The 13,903-nt window shown below is 34.8% G+C and overlaps 2 protein-coding genes across 3 annotated transcripts in view; one reads left to right on the forward strand and one right to left on the reverse strand.

Annotated features, from left to right (window-relative positions):
- Positions 1–13,903, forward strand: part of LOC144547418 (ADP-ribosylation factor 2-like) — a 100,690-nt gene that overhangs the window by 17,505 nt on the left and 69,282 nt on the right. The gene's annotated exons all lie outside the window — the stretch shown is intronic.
- On the reverse strand, positions 646–8,844 carry LOC144547412 (protein argonaute 4A-like). 2 transcript variants are annotated; one of them, XM_078296055.1, is made up of 23 exons: positions 8,640–8,844; positions 7,560–7,834; positions 6,967–7,172; positions 6,317–6,544; positions 5,658–5,794; positions 5,444–5,541; positions 5,249–5,346; positions 4,944–5,097; positions 4,736–4,852; positions 4,532–4,639; positions 4,221–4,283; positions 4,008–4,121; positions 3,761–3,926; positions 3,549–3,661; positions 3,307–3,444; positions 3,102–3,229; positions 2,948–3,013; positions 2,776–2,839; positions 2,568–2,679; positions 2,402–2,475; positions 2,209–2,303; positions 2,071–2,102; positions 646–1,110 (listed from the first exon to the last, which is right to left on the reverse strand). In XM_078296055.1, exons 2-23 carry the CDS (start codon positions 7,803–7,805, stop codon positions 932–934), a joined length of 2,736 nt encoding a protein of 911 aa, XP_078152181.1. In that variant the 5' UTR covers positions 7,806–7,834; positions 8,640–8,844; the 3' UTR covers positions 646–931. The 2 variants fall into 2 exon arrangements, with proteins under 2 accessions (XP_078152181.1, XP_078152182.1); XM_078296056.1 differs by having other exon boundaries at positions 2,948–3,009; positions 3,098–3,229.

Raw genomic sequence — 13,903 nt, forward strand, 5'->3', positions numbered from 1 at the left:
AACTTCATAATAATAAATTGGGATTTCATGCCTTTCATTCATTCACATAAAAAAAGGGAATTCTCACGAACTTGCATCTTGTTATAAAAAACATCAGGGAAAATAAAGAATATTATACGAACATAATCGTACGCCTAAAAAATTGAACTTTTGGATTAGTCGAAAAGTCAGTATTAAGTGTTAAAAAAAAAAAACATCAGCAAGCTTGCATATTTTATAGCAACAATAAATTCAACACCGTTCACAAGTTTTTCTTTGCAATATGATTATGAGAGGGACCGAGCCCTCTGCAGCACAAACCCTTCTTAATTTATCTAAGGTAATAACAACCGGCAAGTATTAGTTTTGCTTTCATCATTCTTGTAACAGCCCTTGTTGCAAGCACTTTCAAGTAGAATTTATTGCTATTCAGGATTTTGTACTTAGCTTGGTTTTCAAGCAATTTTCAATACAAGGGTACAAAGCATCCTATTTTATTTTCTTTGTTTGCCAATCTCAAGGGCTAGCTTCTAACGACGGGAGGTGGTCCTTGCTCATTCACAGAGAACAAAAATGAAGAAAGTCAACAATACTAAGCACACAAAAAATAGCAAAGATAATCAACCAAGCACACAGAAAATAGCAAAGACAATTACCAAGCACAGCTAACACAAAGTTATCACATAAATTAAGACGGTTCCCTACCAGGGACCACAACAAAACAACAGCAAGTACCTTACCTTCATCATAAAAACAGCCAATACTTATCCTGGCTTCAGGAGCCTTATATACACCACAGACAGAACTATTCTGTTAACTTAGCAAAAGGGCATGGAGCTTTAACTTAGCAAAACAACAGCAAGTACCCCACCTTCATCATAAAAACAGCCACAACTTATCCTGGCTTCAGGAGCCTTATATACACCACAGGCAGTCAGACTATTCTGTTAACTTAGCAAAAGAACATGGAGCTCCTCACTTTCTCATGGAGGCGAGGCAACTCCGGCACCGGTGCACCACCCCCTGAGGAATGACCACCCTGGCTTGAGGACGTATCAGACTGGTAATCATCAAACTTCATGAATTGACCCACCTGGGTCGCGGCCAAATGAGCATAGCATATTGGAGCAACTACAACAAAAAGGTCATGTAAGCACTCATATATAAAAATGAGGGTTCCAGTGGCACAATAAATTTTATTTATGTTCCAAATTTTTGTTTCAAATCTTGTTCATTTTCATGAGAGATGTGTGCACGTAATTTTTCAAGTTTATTTTTTACTAAATCAAATAATAAAAAATAAACGAATCTTGTTAACTCTGATAGATAAATTTTAATGAGGGTTCAAATGCCTCCATTTTTTGTGCCTCCATCATGCCTCCATTTTTTTAAATTTTAATAACTCAAAATATAAAACTTAAAAGTCAAAATAAAACCGTTAGATGTCATCTATGTTATTTTCTCTATGTGCTCATAAAAAATTATCACATTTCAATTTTGTTTTAATGTGAATCAATAAGTTCAAAAATCAACATCTAGAAATCATCCACATTAATGCATTTTTTACAAAGCTCTTGATGACAATCAAAATAAAATTGAAATGCCATAATTTTTTACATGTGCATAAATAAAATGACATAGATCATATCCAACGGTTTTATTTTGACTTTTGAGTTTTAAATTTTGAGTTATTAAAGTTTTAAAAAATGGAGGCATAATGGAGGCACAAAAAATGGAGGCATTTGAACCCTCCTCAATTTTAATATATTGGTATAAAGTTTTATGTGCACGCTTCTCCCAAAAAAACAAACAAGATCAACAGTTTGGATTCGACAAATGGAATTTAAAGTTTCAATAGAAATATATAAAAAAATTGAGTTGGTAACCCAATAATTTTGTGGCATTGGAACCCTCCATTATAGCCGATCTGATTAAGTACATTTCTAATTAATTTGCTACTTCATACTGAAACATCTAGATAAGAATTGGATTCCAGAAACAAACTATTTGACTTTTTGAACAATACAATTGCAAAGTCACCATAGTAATCCTACAGCCAAGTTAAAATATATCTAAATGAGAGTAACTTACCAACAGATATGGCAGTCGTGCTCCTCTGATAGCTGTAATTTTCATAAGAATTCAATAAGGGTTGGTGCAAATCATCACGTCTTTAGAATCACACACATTGAAAAAGAGAGTTAAAAAAAAATTAAAAAAAAAACTTACACATAGGATAGTGAGTGGACCAATTCCTGGAGATCATCAGCTGAAAATCCAACCTGATCAAGAAGAACATGATAATGCGTCGGCCTCGTAGTGCCCTGGCAGGAAAAAGAAAATTAAAATTACAAATGTAATTAGTGACTTACAAGAAAGCCCATGTTCATTTAGGAAAAAAATAAGGGTATAATCATCTTACAATAGCACCCTTGTGAGAGCACATGTAGAAGTCATAGTTTCTGGGGTGGCATACTTTGTTGTCAATAACAGTACCTACATATCATATGGGCAATCAATATAACATTATAAATAGCAAACAACAATATTAGTATAAGCTCAGTACTATTTGAAAATAAAAATGTTACCAGGTGGAACATTGTTCTGATCATTTGGGATGAAAAACTTGGTGTGGTGGTTCTTCTGTGCAACAATAACAGTGAACTTGGGGTTCCAGTTCTCATCCAGAAACTTGCAAGCCTAAGTAATATTTCAAAGTTTGGATCAGGATTATATTAAAAATAAAGACGACTGTGGATTGATTAACAGAAATAGTTGATTGGACAGAGAATGTACCGCCATAATCTGATCTAGCTCAATGTTGAGAACCTGGTTAAATTGAGACTCACTAACACCATCCCTGTCATTCAAAAATGACAAACAAAAATACAGTTTAAACATCAAACCAAAATACATAACAGCTTATAAGAAATCTAATAGGCCATTATTTTTTTTATTGGAGATGTACCTAAATATGATCACATGATCAGGCTTTCGCTTCCCAGAGCTCGTATAGAAGTCCAACATGAGCTCTCTGAAAAGAACAAATTAGTCAAGAAATGAAAAAAGGTCGAAACGTAGGAAATAATGCAAGACTGCGAAACAAAAAAGAATAAACTTGCCGAATGATCCCATTATCGTTTTTATCCTTGGGCTTGAAAAGAGAATCGATCATCTCAAGCTTTGGTGATTGGGTATGCACAGAGGCCCTATACTTGGAAATTAGTGGCCACTGCCTGGAACTGACAACCTACAACATTCAAAACAAATTCAGCAAGTATATAACAAATGAAACGAAAAACACTGAAAAAGTTAAAGCAAGCATACAGCAGCAATAGATGGGCGATCTGATTGCCCTGGGGAGCCATGAGAAACATCCATTCCCAATATAATAGTGGGAACCTTGGAAACCAGAGGAATTGAAGGGATATCCTCAACTTGGAGCAGAGAATTCATGCCGTCGAGCTGTTTTCACCAGAAGAAAACAGGGAGCAAGTTAGACAGAAACCAATATTGGTTAAAAGCAAAAGAATCCCAGGATTGAAAACTTGGCTATCAGAATTGCTTACCTTAGCATTAATCTTAAGCAGCAAGTTAGTGAGATATTGATCATTCACTTTGATCGGAGCAAGGCACTGAGTGACAATGCCAAAATCAGCAAGGCACTTGCGCTTCCATGGGCCTAAACAAAACAGTCCACAGTTTAGCATAACAAGAAAAGAAAAGGACAAGATAACGATCCTTGTAGGAAACAAGTTCACAATTGAAACAAATAACTAACCATAGATATCAGAATTCTTCCTCTCAGGGAGGAGACATAGCAGGAAGCGAGGAGCTCCAGGAAGCTTAGTTTTAACTTGCTCGAACATTTCTTCCACCCGAACGTTTGGAGCAGTACCACGCATGTTCCGTCCCTCTTCAAAGACGTCAAAAGGCTGATCGATTTTCTGCACACAAAAAAAAAAACTAACTAATAAAAAAAAAAGAGTCCAAAAAAATACTATAATGCGTAAAGTAACATAACTAACCACTCCTTTCATTTGACCACATCGAATGAGATCGCTCACTAAATTCCTCACTTGGCACCGGGCCGAGAAGTTCACAACAGCCCAGCGATCGACATGACATGGTCGAATCAGTGTCTGTATATAGAAAGCAAATTGGAAAAAAAAAACACAAAATTGATTTGTCTACGAAATTTTCAGAATTTAAAGCAAGGAATTATTAACACAAATGAATACCTTGTTGTTGAAGTTCCAGCGGCCATCGCGAGGAAAGAAATCACCTCCGTTTCCAGTTTTAAGCTGTTATTTACAACATCAAAGTACAATAAGACATAGTTCAATTAAAATAATGGTCCACAGAACTTAGAATTCTTACAAGTATTTTAATTTTTTTTTTTCCACATTTAACCACTGACTACAAATAAAGTATTCCAGCATTCAAAACAAATTATAAGTGTTAAACGACAGGCATGCATATTATCTAATTTTTATTCAATAGAATAGTAAAAGAAATAAACCTATCAATCCATATAAATGAAAAAAACAACCTTTGGTGCTTGTAGAACACGGCCATCCACCTGAGTGAAGGTCGGAGAAATGGAAACACCACAGGCTCGTAACATGGGTTCTGCATCATAGTTACTACGCTTCAGTAACTACACAACAACCAAAGTTCAGCACATGAGCACATCTAGTTTGAGAGAGGTAATAAAGGGAAGATAGAGAATAGGAGGAGGAGAAGGGGGACTCACATCATTCAATATATGCATTCTTTCCTGGGGCTTCTGTCTGGACTTCTCCACTAAAGAGGCCCTTTGCAATGAGTTCAGAGCCTTGGTGTAACGCTGCAGAGATACCAGGTTGCACAGCTGAAAAACAAACACAACAAATGAACAACAGCATCCAAAACAAGGCTAAAAGAAAACCTCAATTCAAAGTTGGTCAAAAGTAGAGTAATACCTCAATTGGAAAAAAGGTGGGGCGCTTCGGTTTGCCAACATTAATGCATGGATAATCATCACTATATCGCAGCACAGTATTCTTTTCCTTGAAGTATTGTGATACCGTCACCTCTGCTGATTGGCCATCACCGTTCCTTTGTTTTAACATAAACCTGCAAAAATCATGCACCATTTTCCTTACATTTTCTCTTTTTCAACTAATATTAACGCAAAAATAATAATAATAATAATAATAATAATAACAATAATAATAATAATAATAATAATAATAATAATAATAATAAATGCTACACAGTGACATACGTCTGTTCCCTGCATGGCAGGTCACTAAGGCCAACAATCTTGTATTCCTGGTTAGAAGGATGCACTCTAATTCTAAGATTTTTGAGCATACGCTTTGCCTGAACAAGTATCAAAAAGTTTGCAAGTAAATCCATAATAGAAATCAAGCAACAGCTTTGAACTTGCAAGATTAAACAAACAAAAAAAAAAGGATACCTTCTGCCAATCAATCTGATTGGGATGTTCGACTTTCTGGTTGGCCAAAAGAAAATCCATCACCGGACCAGGTTTGACGATCATGGTGGTTGACACATCTGTAAATAACAAAGTGAGGTTAACAAAAATTAGTATCTAATACCTATTAGCCACAAAGTTATAAGTTATTACAGTATACTAGCATGTCTAAGAAAGAATAGGAACAAGCATGTACCTATGTTCAGAGACAGACCACTCTGGGTGGTACGAAAACTAGAGTGAAATCCCCGGCATCCCATGACACCACCTCCAAGGTCAATAAAATTGCTCGGGTTGTTGTGGAAGAATGACTGACGAACCAAGAGACAACCCCTGCAACAGAACAAAGATGATTACCAAAAGCATTATACACATTAATAACAGAATTAGAGCAAGTGTTTCTCAAAACAAGACAGAGATTACTATTTGCTGAGACTACAACCTACACAAAGGGGATTTAAAAAAATATATATTGCCTTAAACAAGCACATAACCAACAAAGCCCAAGCCCAAATCCTAGTAATGGCCCGAAGGCACAAAATGTTCCTCTCCAACAACCTTTTTTATGGATCAAAATGCATAATGAAAGCCTTGAAAACTAATTACTTGATGGCAATCTTCATAAATAAATTATATTAGAACCTAATATTGTAAACAAAGGTTAAATGGTAAACACATAATGCATATGAAAAAATTTGAAGTTTGAACTTCTCGTAGTCCCTGATTTCAAGTTTTCAACTACCCATAAATCATTAAATAATTAAATTGTTAAGGATCCATCCTATATATTTTTATGTAAGAAGAAAAATTCATTTGAATGAAAAGAAAGGTAGGGGGCTCAAGTGTTGAGCATACTGAGATGCAGAGTGCTGGCGGAGGATGATATCAAGCACCCGAAAAGCCTCCTGGGAGTTTTCAGACTCATGTCCCTTCATGGCCTGGACGATGGAAGACATCGGTATCTTATTGGCAAAGTTAAGTTCCACTTTGAATGTCTTCGTGTTGTATGGTTTACGTAAACGCTTGCTACTTCCACTGGGACTGCCACCCCCAGGGCTTCCACCTGGGCTTCCCTTTTCAGTCCTACAAGGAGAGAAGGAAACATGTGTATTTAGTATGTGGTTAAACTGACAAGATGAAAAACAAATTATCCCATGTATCAGGAACCCATGGTTGCCAAATGTCTCCCCAGACTAAGCATGCATCAAACAAGTTGGAAGCAAATAAACAACGAAGGTTGTAACAGCTTTATTACAGGAAGGAAGCATCACAGAGTAATGTACCTAACAATTCAACTGAACTTCATGAAATCTCTGGACAACCACATTGATGAAGACAAATAAACACCGAGTGACTTTCACATGAACAAAACCCAAAACTCACAACAATCATTGCTTAAAATATCCTAGTGTGCCTTAATTTAACTTGATTAATCTGAATTAAATTCCAAAAACAAATCAACTATCAAACAGATTGTTCCAGGATAAACAAAAGATAGTACGAACCTCCCAGAGGGAAGATCCTCAATAACTACAACAAATTCGTTCTTCACGTGTGGTAGAGAACCCAATGTGAAGAGAGTTTTCTCTCCGTCATATGCAAACTCTTTGTTTGCAAGCTCGGAACCGTAAGTCTGCTTCATTTTATCGATGACCTTTCTCCCAACACCCTTCCCATCAACTGGGCGGTCGTCTTCATACTTGAGCAAAACCTGTTTCCAAAGAATTATTAGCAATTCTGCTCCAATGATTTCACAAATATACAAATGCATGCATATATTATATACCCAATTAGATGAAAGTTATAGCATGCAAGCTAAATCACTTTGGACATGTGATCTCAGAAGACCCAAAAAAAAAAACACAGCACAATAAGCATGCAAATTTTAAGTTTCATTTAATCATCTCTGTTAAATCAACAAAAAAAATTGTGATTTATCAGGTGTAAAATTGCAAGCAGTAACTAAATTTGTTTAGAGAACATGCATGCAGCTGCCAGAAATGCACAAATACTTCTACTGAAGTGTACAAACACACATACACTCAACAGAAAATAGTGCATGGAAATAAATTTCATTATGTAAAGTTCTTTATCTTACGCTGTAGTGATAGAAGTGGTCATCGGTACTCTTGACATTGACCCGAAAGTGGTTGGCAACCAGATTTATGCGCTGTCCCCTATTGGCGATGCCGGGCCGGGCTATTGGGATCCTCTTGGGCTTGCTGGGCTGGCCATGGCCCTTCATTTGTGAGGCTCTAGAAGGAGATCCCTTCTCAGATCCAGCCTTAATCGGTACCACATCAGATGACATTGGGGGAGGCGGTGGGAGATCCTCTCCTTCCATTGTGTCAGAGAGTTAATAAATTACCACACCTGGTGATTGGAAGAGATGCAAAGGGGGTCAGTATTTACTACAAGATGCTTTAAAAAGCTACAGAAAAGCAAATTGTTTTTCCTTTTCCTTTTTGTTGATGTTTCAGACCTAATTAACAAATAGTGCAATTAACTATAAAATATCTGAATAAAATAGAGAATAAAAGGAAGGATATCACAACTGTATCAGCAATAGATGCAATTGCCATAGGCGATTATACTGGGACACACATTTTAGAGAATATAAATGACATTATAAGCATGCAAGATCAAAATAGGAAACCATTATGAGCAAATCCTTCAATATACGACAAGCAAATCAAGGCCATCTGTCAAAATCCTTAATAAAGCTATCCAGGACAGTACTTGGTACTCGTTAAAATTTCAAAGCTACCGTAGAATATTTACAGCAAATCCACCAAAATAATATCCACCCAGCAAAATAAAGCAAATATACTAACAACACTGTAAATACTAGAAAATGAACTAGACCGAGTTGCAGAAATATATTTTCTATGCAAAAATCCTGAACCCCTAAAACCCTAAACCCTATATGAGAAAACTATTTTTAGTAATACCATCCGAAGTAAAAACGACGGCATTCTATCAAGATTTCCAAAAATTCCATGATAATTGTACGAAACTTGGGGGAAAAAAAAAAACTCTTCTGATCTACTAAAAGCTTCTTCGAGCCAAAAAAAAAAAAAAAAAGTAACCCACAATAATCAGAGCTCTTACGAAACAAAACATAGAAAGAAAGAAGAAAAAAAACTCGAGTACGAGCACAAAAAACCTTCTTTTTTACCTTCTTTTTGGACGAAGCAAGAGCGAGGCGTTACAGCAGAGAGCGGCGATTTTTTTTTTTCTGCTAAAAAGCGATTAGAGTTCCAGGCGAAGGGGCGAAGGGCCTGTAATAAAGAGAGTTGCTGAGGTCTGCCATTGGCCCCATATATATTTACTATGCGACTTCTTATTTTAGCCGTAAGATGGAGAGGGTTAAACACGTGGACGACAGAGAGATGAGATGCTAATTTTTTATACGGTTAATTTTTTTCCTACTGTCCTGTGCCTTTCGATCTGAATGCCTCGGTTTCATCTCCGGTTTTGCAAGACTGGAAAGCTTCATGCCTTCATGCACTAGATAATTGTTGCACGTTCCGGTTGATCAAAATCGAACGGTTCATATCATTCACAAATTGAGATACAAATATAATTTTCGAAATATAAAACTACAGAAAAGTAATCAATTAATAGATATTGGCTAAACTTAAAATATATAATAGTACGGGAAACAAAAGAATTCATATAGTGGTGTTGACGATGAACTGGTTATTGTTTTATTTTTAATGAAAATAGAGGTTTTTAAATATTATTAGAAGTATAGTTATAATCGAAAGTTTATATTACACTCTAAAAGGAAATTAACATATTTATAATTTCTTTTTGTTAATTTTTTGACACGGATTTGAAAAATATTATCTCCAAATTGTCGAGATAAGTAGTTGTCAACAAATCTTAGTTCTTTTATTTTTTTTATTTTAATGATTTATTTATAATTATATATGTAAATTGTGACATCTATCACAGTTTCGATATATCATTTAAATCTCATTATTTTAGCACGATTAAATATTTGCAACATATGGTGTTAGTTATATACAAAATAAAAAAATTATTTGAAAATCAAATCGATCTCTGCACCAATTTTTATTATTACTTTAATGTGCAACTATTACTGACAGTCTTATCGAGTACTTGTTTTGGATTTTTTTTTTTTTCCTTTCAACATTAAAATGGTGCGTCTTGTTTTGTGAACAAAATGGAGAGTGTTCTCATAATTGGGAAAGGAGCACGGCCTCGGTTCTGGACTAGATAATGCGCTATCACCTGCAAATTAATCCATGCGTATATTTTACCATACGCATAACCGTCGAGTTGAACCAAATGGACACGTGCCCGATGTGGATGATACAGTTAAATTGTTTAATTAAAAAATATATGCGGACTTCTCATGTCGTGTGTCGCGGAACGCCCTTGGCTTTGGGTCACGTGTGCGGCACCATATCGCTTTTACAACTTTCAATTTCTAAATACATAAACGCGGCGTTCCAAATAACTAGAGGTAGTACCCGTTTTGCCCGGCCCGTATCTGTTACCCGAGGTATCTGTATCCGTGCTTGGATATAGACAGATAAACGGGTACACGGGTAGGGTACCAAGATTTGAGAAAAAAACCCATCCAACCCGTACCTGCATTACCCATACCCGAAATCCGCCTACCCGGATTCGTTATACCCGTACCCGCACTCATTTACCTGAATACTTTATCAGTTATACCCGCATACTATACCCGTTCTACCCGCACCCTTTACCCGTTTACTTTTAAAATTCAAATTTTGAAAAAAATTTGCCGCCCTACCCGTAAAAACAGTAAAAAATAGAAAAAAATAACAGAAAAAAAGAAAAAAAAAACACACAAAAAAAAGTAAAAACAAAAAATAGAAAAAAAAACACAAAAAAAAAACAAAAAACAATATTAAAAACCGAAAAAACCAGAAAAAAAGAAATACTCGTTACCCGAGACGGGCACGGGTATGAAACGGGTAGGGTACACTTTTTAAAAAAATTACCCGACCTACCCGCATCCGTTCTACTCGACTACGCGTCCTACCTGTACCCGCCCTACCCGTTACCCGTCCCGGGGTTACCCGAGGTACCCGTACCTTACCCGAGAGCACAACACTACAAATAACCGAATTTTTTTAGTTAGCACCCTAATAAAACAGAATTAAACAACTACCATTCAACTTCTCAAATTTAAGTTTTAACCAAAGAAACAAACCTAATCCATGCACCAAATTTTTTAGTGCGCGGACTGATATACGTATTAAATTTGATTTTTTTTCCGGTGCGCACCCTCAATATGTGCACTGATTTTTTTTCTTAGTTTTGTTCCGAATTGTTTGAAATTTTTTGACTATTTTTTTTATGTTCTGCGTATAATTTGTAGCAATTTGTGCACCAATTTAGTACAAAATGCTGCTCAGATTGTATGTATAATTTGTTGTAATAATTTTTAGTTCAAATTTGTCCAGAAATTTATTTGTTAAACATAGGGGTGCAAACGGATCAGATAATATCCATTCGTATCCGGATTTTTGCGGATTCGGATACAGATAATTTACGGATACGGATACGGTTATGATTTCAGAAGCGAATACGAATACGAATACGGATAATTATTTGTATCCGCAAGTTTTGAGTTAATGGATATCCGTTACCACCAGTAAAAAATTTCCGCCAGAAGACTTCCCCGTTACCATTATTGGCCCAAATTTTCTCGCTAAGGCCTAAGGTATAGTATTTTGAGAAATGATCGTGATAACAATTCCCGCAGGTCTATCCCCACAAAAAACCTCGCACTAACTGCCAAAAAAGTCATGGGGGGACCGCTCAATCATTAAAACTCCGCAGAAACTGTTAGTATTTAACTTGAAGCATCAAAGTATTTATCCTGGATTTGCAAAGTATTAATCCCTATGCAATGATCTCTATTTATGACTGAACAAATCAATCCATTAATTGTCCCCGCACAACATTTCCTTTTTTTTGAATTGTCCCGGCACAACTGGGGACTATTAAATAAACAATCCCCTCATAAATACTTATCAGTTATCCCCGCACAAAATTTCTTTGTTTTTTTTATTGTCCCCGCGCAACTATGAACCATTAAATAAACAATCCCCTCACCTAATGATAAATACTTCTCAGACATAATGATAAATACTTTATGTTAGATGGATAAATACTTCTCAGACATAATTACAACTTACAGTGAAATACTTTTCAGGCATAATGATAAATATTTTATGTTACATGGATAAATACGTCTCAGACATAATTGCAACTTACGGTAAAATGTCTGTGACAATGATAATTACTTCTCAGATATAATGGTAAATACTTGTCAGAACAATGATAAATACTTTATTGAACTTGTCAATAAGTAATGTTTAATCAAATCAAAGTATTAATATGTCAGAGACAATGATAAATATTTCTCAGATACAAGGATAAATACTTGTCAGAACAATGATAAATACGTTATTGAACATCAATAAACAGATAAATAATTGTTAGCAGGGATTGTTATTCAAGGAAAGTACAATTAATGCGGGGATTGTTATTAGATAACAGTATAATTAATGTGAGAATTGTTAATAAGAGGGCAATATAATTAATGCGGGGATTGTTATTGATTCACAGTAATTAATGCGGGGATAAATGAAAATTCTTAGCATAATTAATGGGGGGGATAAAAGACAGTTAAGGAAGTTAATTTGGAGAGAGAGAGTGCGAGGATAAATGGGGGGGCAAGGGTGGGAGAATTAGTATAATTATTCTTTGAGAAAAGGCATGTTCTTAATTTGGCTACATGTATTATTTAGAAAGTTTAGAAGATACCGTTTTCTAATCTGATCACAATTAAGCAAGGCTAAGACTAATACATTCAGTGCATAAAGTATAAGAAAATTGTTGTTATGATCTGATTAGTGTAATTATGGTCATGAATTAAATATAAATGTCATTCTAGTATCCTTCTAGACAGAAAAGAAAAATCAGATCAAACTGGAGATAATAGGTTATTTAAAGAAAAACAAACATAGGGACACATTTTATATAAAAGGAGAATAAGTAAAAGAGATAAATATAAAAATAAAAATACTGAATTCATCTTCAGAATGAGAAAAAATAATTTGTTGAATAATAAGCTAATTTTCTTATAACATCTGAATTATGTATCCGAATTATATCCGTATTCGTATCTGTTTAATATCCGATCCGTATCCATATCCGAAAAATAAAAACGGATACGGATATGGTTTTACCACTATCCGATCCGTTTGCACCCCTATTTAAACAAATGCGTTTTATTTTATACAATTTCACTGTCACATTTTATGTATACATATAATTTTAAATACCACAGAACAAAATATAATAGAACAAAAAAAAAATTTAGGCCAAAATTTTCAAACAATTTAGATCATAACTTAAAAAAAAATTGGTGCGCACCACAAAAAATAATAAAAAAATCAATTTTGGTACACATACCTAGTCCGCATACCAAAAAAATTTGGTGCACGGATTGGATATGCGTCCGTGGTAATTTTGGGTGGTGATTGTTTAATACGAATTTATTAAAATGCTAACTAAACAAATTTTGGTCCAAATAATAAGCTAATGCTCTGGCCAATATTTAGCTCAATATAAAAATTTCCTCACTTTACGGGTTGAGATTAACTCTTAGGCACTTTGAGATTCGGAGCAGTATTATTGGACTTTAAGATTCTTGCAAAGTTAAAAAGAACGGTCAGAATCTACTAATTGTAAAACATTATCTCATCAAGTATCTGCGAGGAATTCAGGTGTCATAAGAAAATTAAAAACGGTACATACTAGATGCCACCGTAGTGGCAAGTGAATAATTCAAATTCGGATCAATAGAGTCAAAAATTCGTGATTTGAGTATAATTCGAATATAATTCACGAATAAAAAAAAAAACGAAAACTTCCTAATTTTTTTAAATTAAAAAAAACTTTGGTATTTTTTTCTCGTTTTTCTTCCAAATAATACGTGAATTTCTCGCAAGTCTTGTCACTATAGATGCCACTATGTGAGAGTTTCCAATTTCTAAGGATTCAAGGAACTACACACATAATAACCTTAGTTACAGCTGTACAGACAAGTCTACAGAAAATCAACACTGATTGTCATGAATAATCTGTTTTTTCTAAAAGCATCACTAAATCTTGAAAATTTACGAAATCAACATAATCATAACATTTTTTTACAAAAATCATTATATTCGGTATTATATATTACACAATATTATACATAACAAAACCCATTTCAATTAAAAACAATACCGAATACAGGAGCCGGTTTTTATTTTGGACAACCGAATATATCATTACCGGTTTCATTTTGAAAAACCGAATATCATTGCCAGTTTTCTATTTTTCCTTACCGGATCACTTTTTTTTTTCTAAAAAAAGTCGAATAAT

Source organism: Carex rostrata, chromosome 31 (genome assembly GCF_964058835.1).
Source record: "Carex rostrata chromosome 31, lpCarRost1.2, whole genome shotgun sequence".
Classification (NCBI taxonomy): Eukaryota; Viridiplantae; Streptophyta; class Magnoliopsida; order Poales; family Cyperaceae; genus Carex; species Carex rostrata.